The 22,420-nt window shown below is 43.5% G+C and overlaps 1 protein-coding gene across 1 annotated transcript in view; it reads right to left on the bottom strand.

Moving 5' to 3' along the window:
• LOC308312478 (SH3 and PX domain-containing protein 2A-like) overlaps positions 1–20,927 on the bottom strand; it is a gene marked incomplete at its 3' end in the record, with an annotated part of 69,815 nt that extends 48,888 nt beyond the window's left edge. Inside the window, exons 1-2 of the mRNA XM_080759085.1 lie at positions 20,614–20,927; positions 2,457–2,537 (exon numbers count right to left, since the gene is read on the bottom strand). Coding sequence (XP_080615211.1) covers positions 2,457–2,537; positions 20,614–20,709 — 177 coding nt within the window. The 5' untranslated portion in view covers positions 20,710–20,927. The remainder of the gene's footprint in view (positions 1–2,456; positions 2,538–20,613) is intronic.
• Between the last annotated feature and the right edge of the window lie 1,493 nt (positions 20,928–22,420).

Raw genomic sequence — 22,420 nt, 5'->3', positions numbered from 1 at the left:
CACCAAGGCTGTACTCCAGAGTCCACCAATCACCAAGGCTGTACTCCAGAGTCCACCAATCACCAAGGCTGTACTCCAGAGTCCACCAATCACCAAGGCTGTACTCCAGAGTCCACCAATCACCAAGGCTGTACTCCAGAGTCCACCAATCACCAAGGCTGTACTCCAGAGTCCACCAATCACCAAGGCTGTACTCCAGAGTCCACCAATCACCAAGGCTGTACTCCAGAGTCCACCAATCACCAAGGCTGTACTCCAGAGTCCCCCAATCACCAAGGCTGTACTCCAGAGTCCCCCAATCACCAAGGCTGTACTCCAGAGTCCACCAATCACCAAGGCTGTACTCCAGAGTCCACCAATCACCAAGGCTGTACTCCAGAGTCCCCACCAATCACCAAGGCTGTACTCCAGAGTCCCCCAATCACCAAGGCTGTACTCCAGAGTCCACCAATCACCAAGGCTGTACTCCAGAGTCCACCAATCACCAAGGCTGTACTCCAGAGTCCCCCAATCACCAAGGCTGTACTCCAGAGTCCACCAATCACCAAGGCTGTACTCCAGAGTCCACCAATCACCAAGGCTGTACTCCAGAGTCCACCAATCACCAAGGCTGTACTCCAGAGTCCCCACCAATCACCAAGGCTGTACTCCAGAGTCCACCAATCACCAAGGCTGTACTCCAGAGTCCCCACCAATCACCAAGGCTGTACTCCAGAGTCCACCAATCACCAAGGCTGTACTCCAGAGTCCCCGCCATAAAGCATGCTACATTAAAATTGACTTCCATGTGGATTTCTTGCTTGTACTCATAAAAAAGGGCCTGTCAGCTTCACTGACGTTTTGGGGGCAAGTCAGAGAAGATGAGATGAGAGGGGGGGGGGGGGGGGGTGGTGTGGGGAGGAGGGGGGTGGAGAGGGGGAGTGGGGGGAGGAGGGGGGTAGGGTAGAAAGAGAGGAAGCTGGAGAGACAGCAGAGAGAGAGAGAGAGAGACAGAGAGAGAGACAGAGAGATGCGATGCATCTACGGTCTCTCTGAAGGTTGATTTATACCTAGTTGCTTGTCGGTATCGCAGCACACCAAAAACAGCAGATCTACAAGCCAATGCAATGCGTTGCGCTGAATAATCAAAATCGACAAAGTAACTGGTTAACTAAAGTTTTTAGATAATTGTAGTGGAGTAAAAATACAACAAATTTGCCTCTGAGATTTAGTGGACTACTTTCTGGCCTTGACAGCCCACACATCCAAACAGAAAAGTCCTATCTGATGGAATTAAACAATGTTAAACTCAAAACCAACAATGCAGATAGAAAGAGGTTAATTCAAGCTTTCCATACAGCTGCAACGTTTTTGATTCATAAAAACTCACCATAGACATGTTATGAGCTACTTTATATGTCAAGATTCGAACTTCCCCAACGCCCTGCTGCCTGTATTATGTGCAATATAACGCGTCCTGAGACTAGGAGGTCGGGATTCAATCCCCTGGCCGGGTCAGACCAAAGACCCTAAAAAATGGGACCCAGTGCCTCCCTGATTAGCACTCAGGATCAAGGGTTGAATTGGGGTTAAGCGCCTGCGACATACTAGTGTCATGTCCAGGGGGTGTGCTGGTACATCATACTAGTGTCATGTCCAGGGGGTGTGCTGGTACATCATACTAGTGTCATGTCCAGGGGGTGTGCTGGTACATCATACTAGTGTCATGTCCAGGGGGTGTGCTGGTACATCATACTAGTGTCATGTCCAGGGGGTGTGCTGGTACATCATACTAGTGTCATGTCCAGGGGGTGTGCTGGTACATCATACTAGTGTCATGTCCAGGGGGTGTGCTGGTACATCATACTAGTGTCATGTCCAGGGGGTGTGCTGGTACATCATACTAGTGTCATGTCCAGGGGGTGTGCTGGTACATCATACTAGTGTGATGTCCAGGGGGTGTGCTGGTACATCATACTAGTGTCATGTCCAGGGGGTGTGCTGGTACATCATACTAGTGTCATGTCCAGGGGGTGTGCTGGTACATCATACTAGTGTCATGTCCAGGGGGTGTACTGGTACATCATACTAGTGTCATGTCCAGGGGGTGTGCTGGTACATCATACTAGTGTCATGTCCAGGGGGTGTGCTGGTACATCATACTAGTGTCATGTCCAGGGGGTGTGCTGGTACATCATACTAGTGTCATGTCCAGGGGGTGTACTGGTACATCATACTAGTGTCATGTCCAGGGGGTGTGCTGGTACATCATACTAGTGTCATGTCCAGGGGGTGTGCTGGTACATCATACTAGTGTCATGTCCAGGGGGTGTGCTGGTACATCAAATGAGATAGGCTCCTGCCCTATGCTCGGCAGGGCTTACTTACAACGTATTACACTCACACTCTCGTCGATTAAATGAACACGAGGATGTGTGCACGGCGACATGCAAAGTACATGACAGACGGAAGATTACCTGAAGGTCAAAGAATTTGCTGTATCTTCTGTAGATGATGTGGGAGGTGTTGTCAGAGTATGTCACATTGATGAGATATACCTGTCAAAGAGAGGAGACAGAGAGGTAAACAATAGTAATATTATTATCAGTACGTGCATACACCATTTCCCAAACAGTGGGTCGCGGACACATTTTCATGCACAGCTTTGTGTGTATTAGGGCATTAAGCAACTAGTCAACTATTCAACTAGTCGTCTAGTAAATCCACCTTGTTGGTACTAGTGTAGCGCCGGCCGCAGCTAGAAGAATGTGAGCCTACACTAGTTGACTAGTTGATAAGATTATTATTTTTTCTTCCCGTTTTTGTAGGCCTCAAGATCAGGTAGATTATAGTTATAGTCACCAATGTACACAGATTTTAAATGTACATACCGGTATATCTATTTCCAAAAATGATAGGTAGCTCCACTCTACCGATTTTGCCTTTTTACCTTTCGAATAAAACTTATTTGCACTCTTTTTACTTGTTTGTGAATAATAATAATAATAATAATAATAATAATAATAATAATAATAAGTGCTAAGTGCTCAACGCGTCAAATAAACAAAAAGAAAAACAACAACTCACGATGTAAACATATCACGCACATAATTTGTTTCTGCAGCTGCTGCATCGGAAACAATCAAACAACCATCCTGCTCTTCCACCCAACGCATGTTGTGCTTACCGTGCTATAGTTGCTGCCCAAGGCAAGCACGGTAAGACGTTGCCACAAGTTAGTCATCCAATTCATAATAATAGGTTTGGGAAAGTCAAATCTCACCGCCATAGAGTTATATTATCTGCCGCGGATCGATTGAATAGTCTCACATAATACGTGACGTATTCAATGTGCAACTTCTCAGGTCTATCGTTGCCGAAAAGGCAGAGCTACAAGCTCACAACGCGATGCAACCAGGTGCGATGTGAGCTTGTAGATTGGCTATTTTGGTGCGTGACACCGTCGTACGATGATGTATACATTACGCTTTTAAAGTGACGGTACACAATAAACAGTTCCCTCTGTCTGTTAGAAACTAAGAAAGGTACTAATAAGGTCCTAGTAAAATGTAGTGCAGGTTGTAGGTTGGTTAAAATAAAGAGAAGATTATTAAAATATACATTCCGTTTCTGTGTGTGTGTGTGTGTGTGTGTGTGTGTGTGTGTGTGTGTGTGTGTGTGTGTGTGTGTGTGTGTGTGTGTGTGCGTGTGTGTGTGTGCGTGTGGGGGGGGGGGGGGTGCGGGTGTTTATTATTATTATTTTGAGACTTATTTTGAGTCATGCTTAGTACAAGTAAAAAACACTTTTTTAAAAACTTTTGATAATAAAATACTGTTTGAAACATAGTTTTTTATGTCCAGCTCATGAATGTAGCCTGTGATAGTGTGATTAGTGAGATAAGTAAGAAGAAAACAAAAACAATCTTAACCCATGGTGCATGAATGCCCCACCACTATTGTGACACAATAGTGGTGGTCCCCAGGCTGCTCCTAGTCAGAATGGTGGTCCCTGGGTCAAAACCAGTTGAAAACCCCTGCCCTAGTGTGTATTAGCACGGAATGGCCTCAGCTGATTGGCTGACCACGGAATGTGATCTATGACGATTAGAGAGCCCCGCCTCGCTTCACACAAGTGTGATTTTTCGTAGGAGAAAAAGACACAAAAGAGTGACTCACATTTGGCTTCATCTCCACTGTTACGGAGCCCTCGTGTTGATAAACAACCTACAGGAAAACGTGTTTACATGAATGGCCTTCATATATATTTCAGTCCCATGCAAGCGCATCAAATCTGTTTACGTCTGACGTGTACTCGATACAGGACTAAATGCCGCTGACAAAAAAACAGCCATTGTCAACTGATCTACAATCAAAGGGTTGCTGTCGAACAGCCAATATACTTTCCAGCTAATTGGCTCTCAGACACCGACCCGGGGCAATAGAGATCTGTTAAGTCTGTTAAGGTCAATTATCTGACACCAACACAGGAGCAATTCACTTCACATTACTGTATGTAGCACACACTGGTTCTCAAAGTGCCCCCCCCCCCCCCTCCTCAGCAAAAGTAGTTAATGTAGCACCACAATAATTAACCAGTTTATCCATGCATATCCATTGGCTACTAAAGAAAATCACACCCGTGTGAGTGGTGCAACTCCTCTCTCCCCCCACCTCTCCTCTCTCCCTCCCCCCCCCCCCCCCCCCCCCCCTCTCTCTCTCTCTCATTAACAGGCAACAGTGCAGCACAATACTATCTCTCTCTCTCTCTCTCTGTTTCTGGCACAACAGCGCCCCTACTGGTAGTCATAGGCTCATTAACGAACGTCACATAGGTGAACACGGACATTGCTGTTCCTTGGAGTGGTTTCACCACTCAAAAAAAGCTTTAAAATCAAAATGTTTTGAATAATCTTTTTTTATCTGTTTTTACATAGTAGCCTAAATATTTTCAGATGGGGGTCTGGGGCCAATTGCAAGCATTGCAATATGGGGGTCATTTGGGAACCACTGATGTATCCCACACTGGTTCTTCTATATAGAAATTAAGAAAAACAAATACAAACCGGGAGCTCTGGCTCCCACCCAGGCAGACTCACTAAACCGCTCAGCTATGGGGCCACCCCTCAGTGTGGGGTCCGGGGACCCTGAGGGGCTTCCAAGGGGTTCCCAGCTAGATGATTGATACCATAGTATAGGAACCAAATTATCTTTAACTCTGAGTGTGCACAAAACCCAAAATGGACCAGCAAAGGTCATTTACATGAACACAATTGACCCCCAATTGAACACATTGGTTCCCAAACGTGTTCATGTCAAGGACCCCCAAGTTGACACTAATTATCCCGCGGACCCCCATTTGAAAAGACATGCCAGTGACCCCCATAGAGAAGGTTTTCACGGCTCTAGCAGAGATTCTCAACCCGTTTAATTTCAAGGAGCCCCAGTTTGACATGCATTAGTCTACGGACCCCAATTTAAAATAGGCATTTCCATCTCTGGGACACCCAATTTATATTGTAAAATCAATGTTAATGTTATCCGTGTGTACAAATGAAACCAAATGGACCCGTTAGGCTATAAATGATAGTTTGGAACCAAATAATGGACTATTATGGGTCTGTAACTCTGAGAGTATACAAATGGAACCAAATAATGGACTATTATGGGTCTGTAACTCTGAGAGTATACAAATGGAACCAAATGCACCCTAACGGGTACATTTGGTTCAATTTGTACATAAGGGTCCATTTAAAATAAAACGCAAAAACGACACAATCTATTTCCAATACGTCGTGAGCTTTAATCGGCTATTTTCGCTTGATGTTATTTTTATCTTTTTATGATGTACTTCAGGGATGGTTTTTGGTTATAATGGAACAGTAAAAAAAAGAAACATCACAGAACTTTCAGGTTTCAGTTTCAGGTTTGTTTTTGGAAGGTTTCCAAGTTAACCCTTCCAGGTCAAAAGGATCCTCATTGGAACCCCCTCGGAGGACCTGAAACAGCTCCTGGTGTGGAGCAGAGAGCACTGTGAATGGATGACAGTGGCGCATAAGAGGGTCGACTCGGCGGCTTGAAACAACAGAGGTCCCACAACAAAGCACACGCAGGGTTCAATGCCTTGTGGTTGCTGCTGGAAGGAGCCCAGCGATACGCTTGGCAAGGAGCCCCATTTCTCTATACTGCACTGCATGTTTGTTGACTCCCACGGAATCACTCATAGGAGGACGAGGAGCAGAGATAAGGGCATTACGCTATACACCAGTGGGTTTCAACCAGTGGTCCTTGAGGCGGTAACAGGTGGTCCCCCTCCAATGGAGAGCCGGTAACCAAAATGGACCCTTAGAGATCTTAACCCATTTAGACCTGAGCTCGATTCTACAAAATGCCTTCTAAATCATGACAGTTTTTCAGGAAAAACCTCATGGTTCGGTCAGTGGTTTTCAAACTATTTCATGTCAAGGACCCCAAAAAGGATCTGTATTTGGCTGCGGACCCCCATCTCAAAACATGTTGTTCCAAAGACCCCCAGAAGCAAAGATTTGAGTTAAAAACGTTCGCTCTGAAAGAATATATATCCAAAGATTTTAGCCACATTTTAAAGATTTTTCAAAAATACCAGATCTACAAGCTCGCAGTGCGGCACCTAGATCTGCAATTTTTCAAAAGCTATAAAGTATAACATAATGCTTAAAACACCAAAAGGGGTTCCCGCCCAGAATGGGTTAAACTCTTGAGTGCGTAAAATGGAAACCAAATGGACCCGTATGGGTCCATTTGGTTCCATTTTACGCTTTCAAGAGTTGAATTATTGTTAGACATCATTCTGCACAATTAGAGGATGTAGATTGAAGAATAGTTATTTTGATCAGCGACAAACTATTATTTCGTTTTGGGTCCGAGAGGCTAAATATCATCAAATGGTGGTTCCGTGGCTCAAATGCCCAATAAATAATGGGCCTTGAATTGAAAAGGGTTGAAAACCACTGCTGTACTGTACATACAGTACACTGACAATGACACGGTATAGACGTCATGCAACCGTTGCCATCTACTGATGCTTCTGAAACTGTGGTCCCAGGGGTGCTGTTGAGTTCAAAACATCTGTCTGTGTGGTCAACAGTAGGATCAATTAACCAGAAATATATCTAAACCTATAATTAGGACCAATAATTACCGACCTGACCTTGCTCATGTATAGGTTAACCCATTCTGGGCGGGAACCCCGTTCTGGTGTTTTAAGCATTTATGTTATACTTTTAGCTATTGAAAAATAGCAGATCACAAGCTCATAGCGCGGCACTGAGTGCTGCGCTACGAGCTTGTGGAACAACATATTTTCAGATTGGCGGCCAATTAATTGTTGACATTCTTGACATGAAATATTGAGCACCACTGATATAGAAACATAGGTATTTCATAAATACCCATGTTGTCATGATTTAGAAGCCTTTTTTTTTATGTCGACGTCAGGCCTAAGGGGTTAATCGAATAATTGAGATCAGCCTGAAGAAACCACTTAACCCTGTACTATAGGTTTCTGTACAAGAATGTACCATGTAAATACATTGTGAAAATATCTAAAAGACTATGGCTAAAACTAAAATCAAAACTTTCTGTCAAAAACAACACTGATAGATAGTGGGCCTCTCGTTCACCAGCCAGCTTCTGGTAGAGAGTGAACAACACACCACTTCACAACGTCATTCAAAGTAGTGCAAGTGATAGTGTTTCGTTAGAACTAATTAAATCTCTATGTTCTGATAGCTGTAGAATCCCGACTCTTTAATGAAACAGAAACAGAGTTCTCTCTCCTGATTGGAAACATTTGGTATTCCAACCTGAAATTGGTCCGTTCACTAAAATATCCGGAGGGACAGACGCACCCCCGTTACTGAACGAACCCTCTATAGTCTATAACAAGGATTACAGAATATAGCACTATAACACTTATTTTAACTAAACAACATCACTTGATGCAACGCATACCAGTGTATCCTCACAGATACACTCATCTGACTGACACCATATGCCCCCCCCCCCCCCCCCATGGCTGGAGGGGCTTCCCCAACACATGCCAGAGAGAGAGAGAGATAGGAGTGTGTGTGTGTGTGTGTGTGTGTGTGTGTGTGTGTGTGTGTGTGTGTGTGTGTGTGTGTGCCCAATAATACACATTGAGTGCACAGAGCCTTCCAACAACTGGGTGTGTGACTTCTATAACCGCCTCTGACCTGTATGGTATGCCCCCCTCCCGCCCGCCCGCCCGGCCCGCCACTTAATTTGACCGTGGAGCAAAACCTCATGGAGGTGGACGAGAAGAGAGCCATGTTGTGGAGGCATCCGTCCAAGTCCCAGAAAGCCGTTGGAACTATAAGTATATTTACTTAGGTACTGTATATGTACTGTAACTTAAGTGCAACTTTGACGTACTTTTACTTCACTCGAGTATGTAGATTGGGTCATGAATACACAACCCCAACTCAATACTTATGCTCTTCGAAAAGGGCACATGTACAAGCTCGACGGGCCACGGATGTGCCATTTTCAAAAACCTTTGACAAATATAGCTTCACAAAATGTGTGTACAGTAGGAGCACTTTAAGATGTCCACGTTGTGGTATTGCCCTTTTTTTGTACATCTTCCACCGTCGCCCAGAAGAAGGAAGATGGGTTAAGCCCTAACCCTAACTGTTAGGACTATGATGAAGGCAAGCAACCACAGTGGAAAACACAACCATGAACAGACAGCCCAAAATATCAGCGCTTAAACCTAATGCCCTCCCAATACCTAAAATAGCCTGTATTCACTCAACACACACATTACGACAGTTAAGAGACCGCTGGCTATGACTTGAACGCCATAGCATAGCATAGCAATCCTGGGGATGAACATTGGGCAAAAATAGCTGATCTACAAGCGAGAGCTTGTAGATCAGCTATTTCCGTCGAAGAGTATTAGGTATAGAGGAAAATACCAGCCGATCTAGCCATGGGGAATCCCGGTCAGCTCAGTATATATATAGGATTTAAGTGGATAACTGAATAGGATTGTGCCATGTAATCACTAATCTCTCTTGACCCAGGAGATATTACTGCAAAACCTGAATTCTCTGTCTGATATACTTTGTGGTTGCGTCTGAAACTACATGTCTTCAGACAGCTGAGAAGATTCTAGTTTTCTTTCTGAATAGCAGTCAAATTCCGCCGATGATAAAGAGGCTGACATGTTTAGTGTGTGACTACTCAGAGCTCAAGCACATGGAGTCGTGAATATTGAATACAGCCAAACCAAGAAATATGAGTCATAAAATATCAGTATTTGGGGGGGAAAAGAATATATAATAATTTGTAATCTAGTTATATAATCCCACATCATAAAATGTGGCCGTAAGTGGGCCGTCTTCATCTAGTGACAACCACAACCGTCTTCGAATATAATCTATCTTTAGTTTTGGTGGGAATTCAGAGAATTCTGTTAACATGGATATCAAGAAAGATTGATTTCACCACCCAGTTCTTGGCACGCTATATTTGTTCTGCAAACATGTGTGGGCTAGTGAAACATTGTGCAGCAGCAGCAACAACAAATAGCTGGCAATATGTACCAATGAAATAACACCTGGTAATAAAAGTAGCTCAAGTGTTTATAGTTCCTCTCCATTCAAATCATAACCTGATTAATCGTTCCCTTCCTGATGTGTTCCCAGCCCAATGGCTGGATGTTAAACTTAAGGCCTATAATGCATCTACATTTAGAAACAGGAAGGTGCTTAAAAACCAAAAATGGGTGTGGGGAGGATTTGGAAACAATGTGGGATGAATCACAATGCATTGTAGTTGACTGTCAAATGTCAGGGTGATTTACTGTCGATACTCTACTTAAATAAACGGATACTATTGTATGCATCATACAGCTGCAATAACATTCTACAGCTCCAATATTATTGTAATGTAACATTAATATAATAATTGCAATGCAAGTAACAATTGAATGTTCCATCACTATCTTGAGAATCAGATCACCGTTGTTTGGACAAAAACAATATCACAACACTGCCACTGTCACACTTTGGATGATCCTTTCTGTGTTGTGCATATTCTATAAATAGAAATAGGAAATAGAAACCAATTCAAACGCCATTCACAATTAAGCTATGCTGTAATATCAACACAGCCGCATTAATACCGAGAGCCATCTTTTAATTCTAAATGATACATTATGTCAGTCCTCAGTCTTTTGACTGTATGCCAGCTTTCTTCCCAGTGCAGTCCGAAAGATAATCTGTTCGGAAAAAAAAGAGGGAGCACGTGTGACTAACAATAAACGGTTCCAACAACCCTTTGAAGAGTTTGATGTCCCAGATAGCTAGCTACAAATAACTTGTATACGCGTTAGTCCCTGGGGTGGATGCGAGACTTGACAATAAATAACGTTGCAAATAAGAGAGAGACACGTATATTTGTGTAATGTAACAAATAATTGTTCTGACTGTCTCTCGTTCTATTGAGACGACACAATTTACATTAAAACAAAGTTTACAGCTCCATTCTAGCACCCCTCCTAAAGTGCCCGTTTCTCCAAAACTACAAATACCAACTAACCAATGAATGCGAATTGGCGAATTAATAACAACAATACAACATATTGGTAGTCTATGAATAGTGGAGAACTTACAGTACAAGGAGAAAGCCGGTTTCCCAGTTCCCAGGTCTCTGCTTGACTGAGGAGGGCTAAGGGAGCAGAATGCTTGGTGGAGCACAGACTGTGGGCCTAGCCACTAAATGCCCTGAACCCCGCCTAAAAAACTATATTTAAACCAACATATAAAACAGACGCACATCATATGTTAAACCCGGCAGGCTTTTATATGGAAATGAAATTGACGACAAGAAAATGCAGGGGTTGGAACTTGGAACTAATAATACAGCATGACTGGCCTTTCGATGGCATCTGTCAAGGCTGAACACATTGCCCCATCAGCGATAGTTATTTACCGTGCGTGTGTGTGTGTGTGTGTGTGTATTATATGAAATATATATACGGTATACGGTCCAAGCATGTTCCGAGTTGTCCAATCAAAGGTTCACTGGGGCAGAACTTAAGCATCGATGCCAATTCCACGTGGTTTTGGCATTGGACTTGTGGAAAATCCCCTTGAAGACAGTTTGTGTAGCCATTGCCAAAACTGGTGTCCTCCTTTAGTAGACTGGCGCTCCGGCTTTCCTTAACTCAGCACAGTCAAAATAATGTTAACATTAATTTATCCATTTGTAACATGAGAGACCTAATGGACCCGGGAAGCTCTCAGAATTAAATGAACACCATGGGTTCACCTGTATGTCGGATAGACAGAGAAAGTACAGGTCGAATCTGCTGACGGAAAGTGTTGATTCAGCACACTGCCTATATATATATATATATATATATATATGTTTGTTTTGCAATGTGAGTAGTAATGTTCTTTAGTAATGGTTCAGTACAGTTGTGTATGTGATTTATTGCTTGTGACTTTGCGTTTGTTCACACGTTATGCATGCATCCTAATTTAATTTGAGTCCTTTCACAGAGAGAGACACGACTCGCTTCTTATGATGTAGCAGAACATTCCGAGCTTACGCTATCAGAGTCTGTGCCTGAAAATAGAAGGCGGTAAATTTCTCAATCAGTGCAAACACTCCCACCCATGCATGCCAGGCTGCCAGCTACAACATACCACTTTTACCGACCCAGCTCACCAACCTACCACCACCCTGGTAGGTTGATGAGCCGGGGAGGGGGGCGACAATGACAAAATATTGTTGACACAATATTTTGACACAATATTGACACAATATTTTGTGCCAGGGACTAAAAATGTAAAAAAACAGAAAAAAACAAAGATCTTTTGAAAATGCCAGACGTACAAGCTCACGGAGTCCTGTAATTGGTCACTTACTATCATTTTTGTATTTTGTACATTGTAAGTTGTAATATTCACCCCAGTCTGCATTGTAATCTCCTCTTCCACAACCAATTGACCAACCTGTGGATGACTTCCGCTCCAACGCTAAGGATAAAATTTAAAAATCTTCATATTTTCCCAGATTTCGTTTTTGGTGAAAAACAAGCCATATTCAACTGCCACTAACTAAAGAACGGCAGATCGCGGTTACAATTATATTGTTGTTTATTTGTAAACAACAACTTGTAAACAGCTATGCTCATACCCATATGTCACTTATGATCTGCCTGGTAGAGAATCTGGTGGTCACACTTCAAATGGGCTCTATAATCAATTCCCCAAGAAGAGAACACAGTGAAAGATCAAAGCCTTCCCCATCGTTTGCTACTTCATTCCATGGTGCCATTTCGTAAGCAGTCTGAAGGCTCATGACGAGGACAGACCAAAATTCACATTTTTCATGACTAATAGTGATAGATATAAATGAAACAAAAAACACGACTTGGGAATTTAACATGTTAATAAACAGGCTAACACGTACTCTGAAGTGTGAAGTGTGAGTAAATCACCCAAAGTTGTACTTGAACTTGATCAATCACACCAGTGTTGGTGGTTGGTGTGATACTAAGGATAGTTCTCAATCACACCAGTGTTGGTGGCTGGTGGTGTGATACTAAGGATAGTTCTCAATCACACCAGTGTTGGTGGCTGGTGTGATACTAAGGATAGTTCTCACACCCGACCGAGAGATTTTGTTTCTTCTATTATCGTTTATGGGCTCTAATGTCTGACAGCGAGTCCCCGGTTCGACCATTTGCTGTATGTCCCTCTCCATGTTTCCTGTCTCTCTACACGGCTCAGGCAATACACGATACCAACACATGTTGGCTGTGTGTGTACACTTGCATATCCATTCCTGAGTGATGTCATCGTATGTGCTGACAGCTAGCTATTGACAACAGACAGATGTGCCATGTTCCAACACAAGGCGCGCGCGCACACACACAGTCACACACACACCTACTCCTCCTCCTCCTCCGCGCCACGCATACACAGACAGAGGGCATTTAGCCCACACGCTGCCTACTAGTGTAGCTAATCTAGCTATCCAGTCAGACTGCAACTATCACTCAAAACAAAATCATGGTTTCTTCCGTTGCGACCGTGTGGCGGTCCTACGTCACATGCATTAACGTTGGTCGGACATACATTTATCCATTTGTAACTATCGAGAGTGTACAGATGTAACCAAATGGACCCTTACGTTAATACAGGTCCACTCTGGTTTCCATCTGTACAGTCTCAAGAGCTAAATTAAGGGAGGCTTTGAGTTTGAATGCACAGAGAAAAGGCCTCTTGTCACGGAGACTGATTAAAGTTTGCATGGTGCAAACTGAGCAGCAAACAGTGACTTCAGTGATAAGATGTCAGCAACACGACCCCTGACATTCTCACACACACGCACACACACACACACACACACACACACACACACACACACACACACACGGCCCTTGCAGCACACTGCGCTACTTCCTGCAAGACCCTGTAGTCATCAAACTCTCAAACAATGGCCAGTCCAAAAAGCTTGCCTCATGAAAGTGCTTTAGACATACGTCTCTCTCTCCCAGTCAGCAGTTAAGCATCTGAAAACACAGCCCATTTCACCCCATCTTTGATAGGCCAATAAATATTTCAGTGTGGGGAACAGCTCTTTGAAGATCTGTTTTTTAAGTTGTTGTTTGTTTTAAAGGGCACTAAATAACAACTCTGGCTTCCAGTTTGGATTGAGAGAGAGAGAGAGAGAGAGAGAGAGAGAGAGAGAGAGAGAGAGAGCAAATCTCTCTACAGTGGTTCCCAAACGTTTTAGCTCGAGCCTATCTACAAATTCACAACACTGTGAGCTTTTTCCACACAAATAATTATGTCCATCGTACGACAAAGTATAATAAAGGAGGTCCTAAGTGGTTATGGTAAACACAGTGGTATCATACCTGGCTTCCACTGTTCTCACCCCTCACCACCAGAAGGAAGGGGAGTTTGAAACCTTATCTGTGCCCGAGTGTGTGTGCGTGTGTGTGTGTGTGGGGGGGGGGGGGGGGGGGGGGGCATATCAGCACAACCACTTCCTTGGACAAAGCAGTGCGGGTTCCATATTACTCCTTCTCTCACGTTCCCATAGGATAAGCATTTCCAGCTGCTTTCACTAAATATGATTCAAATGGTAATTGGTAACACAGATTCTCTCTTTCAATCTCTCTCTCTCTCTCTCGCTCTCTACTTTCTTTCTCACAGAGACTAGCTTGGTCTCGTGAGACAGGGTAGCCAGGGAAACTATGCCGCAGACAAGCCCACTGAGACAGAACAGCTTCTAAACACAACACTGCACTGTATATTATAGTGAGTGCACTGCACTAGTGTATACTATAGTGAGTGCACTGCACAGCACTGGTCTGGTCTGGTCTGGTATGGTATGCTCCTGCTCATTAACACGCCACGCTAAATGTCAAACTGCACACTACAGCAGGCTGGCCAGTACTTAACCACTTCAGCCCTCTTCTGGTCCACTGGTTCCCAAACAGGGAGTCGGGACCCATCTGTGGGTCGCACAGACCACATTTTTGGGGTCGCAAGTAAATATTTTTTTAATTTCCTACATTTTAGAAGCAATGTACAGTATGATTCAAAAGATTTCTACAGTAATCATTTTTTGCGCCAGGTTGGTATATCCGGACCTCGCCCTAGGGGACACTGTTTGCTAGTATATACAGACCCCAGCGTATACGGTGTATATAATGGTTGAGCCGCAGCTTTTAACATTGGTCCGGTTGCTATGGTAATGCCCCGTCACCACCAGCTATGGGACGTGAAAACTTCTCTCAGTTTACCTCAATTCAAAGAAGGATTTTCAAACCTCCATAAATCGTAAAATTTTGGAGAGCTGTCCTTGGTGGATCTTCTGCCATCCAAAGTTCGGATGTAATTTGTGACTTTGTACAGCGTCGCTTCCGACATGTAAACGTTTCTGACGACAGATAAAGAGTGTGCGCTTGTGCTAATGATAGCAAAGTGTGTGTGTTGAGTGTGTGTGTGGTGTGGGGGGGCGCCGGCGGGCAAACTCCTTCTCTTAAAGTGGACACTGATGGTGGTACTGGGAACTGGGATTTATGCTAACAGCTAGCAGCACAGAAAGAATTAAGAGCAAATTCAAACGAATTTCATAAAACTAAAATTACATAAATTAGGGGGGGGAAAGTGACACAACACGTTGTGAGATTGTAGATCCGCTATTTTCACTAGTTTGGGCCACGGGAAGACATGAGATTTCTCTTTTGGGCCTCGAGCTAAAACGTTTGTGAACCATCGCTCTAAACTTAGTAGATTGACCCGATTTGGCTCTGTACCCCCTATAATTCTCCTCACCAAAAAAAGGCAATCTACAAGCTCACGCATTGCAACATGATGCGTGGCTTGTAGATCTGCTATTATTGCGAACGCAGTGAGCACTTAAAATCCGCCCCAGGGCCTGCGGGACGCTTGGACACCCCTAGACTAAGTAATCAAATGGCAGGTGTGGGGGATAAGGCTGGGGTTTCCCAGAGCCATAGAGTAAGACAGAGTTACGACATTGAGCGGGCAGAAAACAGCCTGGTCACGTGGTTTCATGTACTCGCGCGAGCCCACATATATAGACTCCAATGCATTCTGTAAAATTCCGGTTGTCCCTTTTCAATAGAAGTCTATGTAGAAGAGACTGGATCCCATGAAGTGAACGTAGTTGTCGTAACTCTGTCTTACTCTATGGCTCTGGGGTTGCCATGGCAATCAATTGGCTCAGGCAGAGCCTGAAGATTGCACAGGTGTGGGGGTTTAGGCTCATTAGGTCCACCGGCAGAGCCTGAGCAGAGATTTTTCTGACGGTTCTGGACAAGCATGTATCCGACCGACTCAATGCCAGGCACTAGCACTCCGTGTGGGGGTGTGGAACGTCGCTGGGCCGAACGGTTCTCGAGTTACGTGGATTACAGACGTACACACACGTGACGTACAGTACTCTATAGTTAGACATGTGCACAAGCTAAACCTGTTTTTTCAACAGATTCGACCACACAACCCCAGTCCCCAACCATGAGTCTGTCCCCATGCACTCGCCAGCACCAGTGCCCTCTTTCAGTCAGCGCCCCACCCCCCCCCCCCCCCCCCCCCCCGCCCCACTAACGCTGAAGAGCAGTGTTGCCACATTTCGTGATAGAAATAAGCAACCAGGTCTATGAAAGCAAGCCCAAAAAAACAGACTATATGCCACATCATACATGAGCACTTTCAACCTATGTAGGCTACTGCACATCTGCTGCTATAGCCAAGCTTGTAGAACTTGTAGATCTTGAAATAATTTTTTGAAGATTTTTTGAAACAACACAAATCTGGTGCAGGGGCTCCCTGGCACACATTTTCAGATGGGGGTTATAGGGACAAATACATATTAATGTGGTGGTCCATGACATTAAAATATTTGAGAACCATTGGTTTAAATAATAATACAAACACTTGCAAAAACAAGCCCAAAGTCGCTTAAAATAAGCAGACATGGCAACACTGCCAAGGAGGAGACAGAGTACAGAGTGTTGTGTTGTGTGAGTGACAGCAATCACCTCCAGGCTCAATCGACCATGATATGCAGACCGCGTCCATCTTGCCAGCAAGGTGATAACTAGGTGCAATTTCCCATTGACAGCCCATTCATCCAAACAGAAAAGTCCTATCTGATTGTACTAAACAACATCAAACTCACCAGCATTGCAGCTGTACAAAAAGCTTTTGGTGTTTTTGGGGGTCCTTGACATGAAAATGTTTGAGAACCACCGATATAGAAACATGGGTTTTTCAGAAAACGGTCAGGATTTAGAAGACATTTGTAGAATCGATGTCGGTTGAAATGGGTTAACCAAGTATCCAAGACCACCTGGTTCAATAGGCATACATTTGGGGCATACATGCCATTAGGCCTTTACGGTAGGAGGCACATCTGTCCCTACAATGCATGGCGGCCTCGATGTTGCATTGCTCCGATGAACAGCAGTGTCCAATGAGGCATCTCCGTTGTATGGACTGACTGACTGTCCCCCAGATTCAAACCAATCACAACACGGTGGCATCGCGTTGGATTGTGTGAGTTTACAGATCGGCTATTTTTGCTAAAACAAACTGCACAAGCTGGTGAGCAGTGGTGGAAAAAGTACTCACATTTTGTACTTTGTACTATAGGGAGGATGAGGGAGCTGAACGCTAGCCTGCATCCCGATGGTCATCCACTCACTCTAGCATGAGCTTTTGAAGATGGAGAGCACGTTCGTTCAGCCGCTGAGCAACTCACACCCCCATCGGCATGACACAAAGTGACTTGGTCAGTCCTTTGTGCCAGTATAGCAGGCTCTGACCACCATATGAGAACTTAAGTCTCTGTACTATTGGCCTTTTGAGTAGCGACTCCTGCATGGACTCTGGAACACTTGGCCATGGGCTATTACATAACTTGCTTTGACCAGACTTCATTCTGTCCATAGACTGTTGATATAGACTGCACATACGGTAAATTCATCCAGATACTAACTGTTGAAGGTCTGTTGACGGACTGTATAATATTCATTATCATTCACTGTTGTTAAGACTGCACATATATCTATCAATATACACTCATTGTTGATAAAACTGCCAATAGTGTATATCCATCTGTAAACTCACTGTTGATATACTGTACATATGTATATTCATTCATATTGGCAATAGAGGTATGGTGATAGATGTACACTAATCAATATATTAATTTACACATTCACTGTAAATGTAACGCCTATATAAATATTTATACATAGACTGACTGTACATACAGTACGTTTGTTCACTCATTCAGTAACCCACTGCAGATATTTCATTTTTATTTCAAATTATTGGATTGATGAACGGATTGGATGGATAAACTGGATCCCGTAGCTCTCCTATGATTCATTCCTATATTGGTTGGACATCTCCTTCCACACTAAAGTCCTCAAGTGTTCATTTAGCACAGGTAAAGATTGAGCTTAACTAACCATTTAGATTTTAGAGTATAAAAAACTGGCCCTGGGTTCATTTGCGTCCCAAATAACATACTGTAGATATAAACTTTTGATTCTGTTCTGAAGACAGTGTAACAACTCAAGTTTGAGGAAACAGAGTCATTTCCTTAATGCCTTGGAGAATTCCAACTGTGAAAAGGACATAAAACTGTATCCATTTTTAACAACGACATACTATAACATCAATTCGGTGACATATTACATATTTTATCTTGTAGATGTCACGTTTCCAAATTGTGCCTAATATTTAACTAAACCCTAAAAAGCCTGGTACACAGTCAAATTGTTTTAATGTATCACTTTGCAACTCTTGAGTAACCAAATGGAGGATTTTGGGTCCATTTGGCTACATACATTTGTACACTCTCAAAGTTAACTTGACACTGCGAGGGGACTTTTTGTGGAGACATCCCTCTCATTGTGACACGGTAAAACGGCATATATTGTACTTTCACGTTCAGGTTCCAATGGCGTATAAATGTATGTAAATTGAATGCATACATATTTCATGCAGACAATTATTCACTATAACTGATAATGGGAGCACAGTGTGAGGTAGAGCTTCATGTGTTCACATATCATCGCCACACACCCAAAGGGACTGCTGGACTGTAACTGGATCTATGAGCTACAGTATGATCATGTTCTTTTCATATACGGGTCATTTAGTAGGGGCTGTGAACGTCTCTCTGGGATGCCTTGAAGGGTAAACAGCTTGTCTAGGGCCCACACAGGGACGGAAATAAATACTTCCTTAATGTTAACGATGTCCACAGCCACAACACCAGAGGGAGTGCAACAAACCATGTGCAACCCAGATTCGGCACAAACAAGGGACAACATTATTTTCGCTCCTATGCCACCAAAATGTGAATCCCTTGACTCCTTCAAAACCGCTCTCAAAGGGCACCTACAGACGGCTGCAATTGGAAACTGGCCCCCGTACAATCTGAATCCCCCACCCCCCTTTTTCCCCTCACTGTATACGTTTCTTTTCCCTTTTTAACTCCTTCATGGTGAATTCCTGTTCTGTTCTTTGGCTATATAGAAGTGTCTATTTGTTTGTTCTAAATGTTTTGATGAATTGAACAAGGTGTAATGCTTTATTGGGTCATCAACTCACAGTTGACAGTCTTTGTATTGAGTTGTGCTTGAAATGTACTGCAATTCTGCAAACTGTTAATAAATATTTCAATCAATCAAAAACAAATGGAACCCCAGGGGTCCAGCAGCTAAATTAGTTAATTCATGTTGGATATTCAAAAATAGCTGATCTATATGCTACACAGCCTTGTAGATCGGCAATTGGAAGAATCTTGAACAAAATACAATTTAATTAAAACACAAAAACAAAATCGTTCCCAGGCGGGAGTCTGTGCAGTCAAACAAATATATTTGGGGGTCTTTGATGTGGAAAAAGTAGAACCACTGGTATAGATAGTTCATACAATAAGTTGACATTTAATATAGACGCTCCTCTATGCAGTTATGGAACATAAATATGAACCTGATAAGGTGAAAGGCTGCAGCTGTATACACTGTAATTCAAACTCGGCATGTAAAAATGTAACCAAATGGACCTATATGGTCCATTAATTTGGTTACATTTTGTTGGCTCACTCTCTCTCTCAGTTACAAACTGATAGATCTGTATGCACAGAGGATTTTGCTGTAGCACTGAATAAAGTGACACTAACCAAATCCCTGGAAGATTGGCTTAAGAAACTGAAACGGTCTGTTCCATTTATTTCATTATCTTCATTTGGCTTCCTGCAAAAGGCTGTAACAAAGTGATTTAGGGTCCTGAATTTCTTAAATTAAGTGTTCAAATAATATTAGCAAATATTGGGTTCATCAAACATTCCTCCTTCCATCCAATCCCACAAGAACTAGGCTACATTAAATGTCTTCCTCTCCAAGCACGAGCAACAAAAAGCACCATAAATCCAACACGATTAGTGCTGCCTTCAACACCAAACACACTAATAGGATGGCAGGTAAGCACATCATGTCTACTGGTATTGATCTGCAGCCATGAGGCTCGTTTTAGTCATACCGTGTACCAGACCCCTCCGGGGACGCTCCAGACAGTGTAGAGAAACTACATTAGTTCCACATGAGACCGTGATGGGCTGTGCTCGTACGTACACACCAGTACACACACGGGGACACGCATTAGCCTATTTAGACTGTACCCGGTGTTGTGACAGCTGTCATATGATAGAGCATAAGACTGTTTGAAATATGATGCAGGCCCTTAACAAATAACAATGTTTATTATAGCCTGTATCCTTTAGTAAAGATTCAAGACAAGAACATAGTCTCCCCCCCCCCCCCATAACGTCGCAGAAAAATGGATTAGCAGCCGAGCTTCCAATATAAACCACGCACATAAAGAAAAGGCACATGATTTTTGTACAGACTATAAATGCAGCATTTTGATGATGTGCAATGTAACTAACAGGCCCACATTGTCGCTATTTTTAACGGGACACGGGGGTTATGTACGTAGGTAGGTGTTGCATAGGAGGTAAGGAGGACACGGACGAGACTGAGGATGAGCTAAAACAACTCACGTAATGTTTGGACGGATTGCGCCTCTTCTCCACGTCCACGACTTTGACGTCCAGCACTGTCCGAAACTGCATCTTGATCCCGCACAGGCTTTGCATAAATAAAGCGGTGTAGGAAGGGGTAGACTCGACAGACAGTCAGACAGTAGGTCGATCAGCAGCTCAAAGAAGGGATACCTTGAATCGCCAAAAGAAATAAGGAATCATTCATTGAATGTGTCGAGTAGCGTTCATTCTCCCCTCTTGCAAAAAAAGGGCAAATCCTACTAGACTCGTCCGCTTGTAGCGATTGATTGACAACAGTCTCATTGGAAACTTGTCAACAAGGTCTGTAAAAAAAGCCCACTGATGATCGCTCTGACGGGTGATAGATATTAAATTATGACCCAATAATCCACAGTGTCTCGCCGCGAGGATCGAGACGGCTGGCCAGCTGCGGTGTGGTGGCGGCGGTGGCGTGCTTGCTCTCAGATTGAAAGAAGTGCTGCGACCGTCTTTGTGTCGGACACAATACCTAGGGAGGTGGTGGTGGTGGTGATGATACCTAGGGGGGAGGAGGAGGAGGTGGTGGTGGTGGGATACCTGGAGGTGAACATGCTCCCATGAAGCCCGACCGGCGAGTCCACTCACTGCCAAAAGCCCCTCTTTACAACAAACCAACCGCAGCGGAGGACATTTAGGGAATGGAGTGGAGGAGGATGGGCTTGACGCACACCCCCTCTCAGCCACTTGAATAGACTACTAGCAGAGCGCTCTGTCTCACAATCACACAAAATGTTTAAAAACAACTAAACAATTAAGTCCTCATGTATGTATACATACACACACGATATAAAATACGCGTGTAAGTCAGTATTAAGTGGTTATCAACTAAGCAAGCTCCACACATTGCTAAATAAATTGACTTTATTCATCTCCGTGGAGGCCCATAACTTTTCATATTTGCTCCTATGTGTGTTGTCACAAACACTGCACTTTGTAGGCAAATAAACGACGCAAACAATCACGCTTACATTTGCTGTAGGCAATAACTTTATTATACAAGCCATTCGCGTCTATGGAGGATAAATCAAAGTGTTGTTTTCTGGTTGTTCTCTCATTTATCAAACATGATGTGTTTTTTTTTTGCTCTAGCAACTGAGTCATGAGTTGCACACTGGCTGCAGACATGCTGGAGCTGAATGTATGGCTACAGATGTTTCACAGGCAGCCAATCAGCGTCTGGCTGTTATAGACGGAGGTAGGGCCAATTAACGACCAAACACTGCCCCCATGTGCATGGCAACGCAATGCAACGTTTACCAAGACCTTATCTGGATTAATCTGGATGGAAAACTTCTACTTTTTTTTTTTAATAATTCAGTTAATTAAAGTATAGAATATTGGACAATATGGTTCAAAACCGGACATCACACAGGTCAACACTAAAACATGATCTTAGATTCTGTGGTAGACACACACACACTACTGGCTGAAAAGAGGTAGGCCGCCCTATTGCATGAAGATTGATCACAGCACAACTTTATCCTCTGCCCAAAAGCACTTTCCATTATAGATAACCACTAGAACCTTTTTTTCTGGCATGGAGGAAGCGCTGTGGGTTGGAAGCGAGTTCTTCTTCTGTCTCACAGATCAGTGGTTCTCAACCTTTTCAGGCCGTGAATCCCCAAAATAACCATATTTGAACCGCCCACCCCACCACACCCCACCCCGACAAGCACTTGGAATTGTAGGAGTTGAGGCATTACAGTAGTTTGTTTGACTCGGTTCCACATTTTGTCGGAATAACAAATCTACAAACCTTGCATGT

This window comes from Protomyctophum bolini (assembly GCF_963924005.1).
Source record: "Protomyctophum bolini genome assembly, chromosome: 3".
Lineage (NCBI taxonomy): Eukaryota > Metazoa > Chordata > Actinopteri > Myctophiformes > Myctophidae > Protomyctophum > Protomyctophum bolini.
The sequence above is the reverse complement of the archived record's forward strand: the minus strand, read 5'-3'. Positions and strand labels throughout refer to the sequence as shown.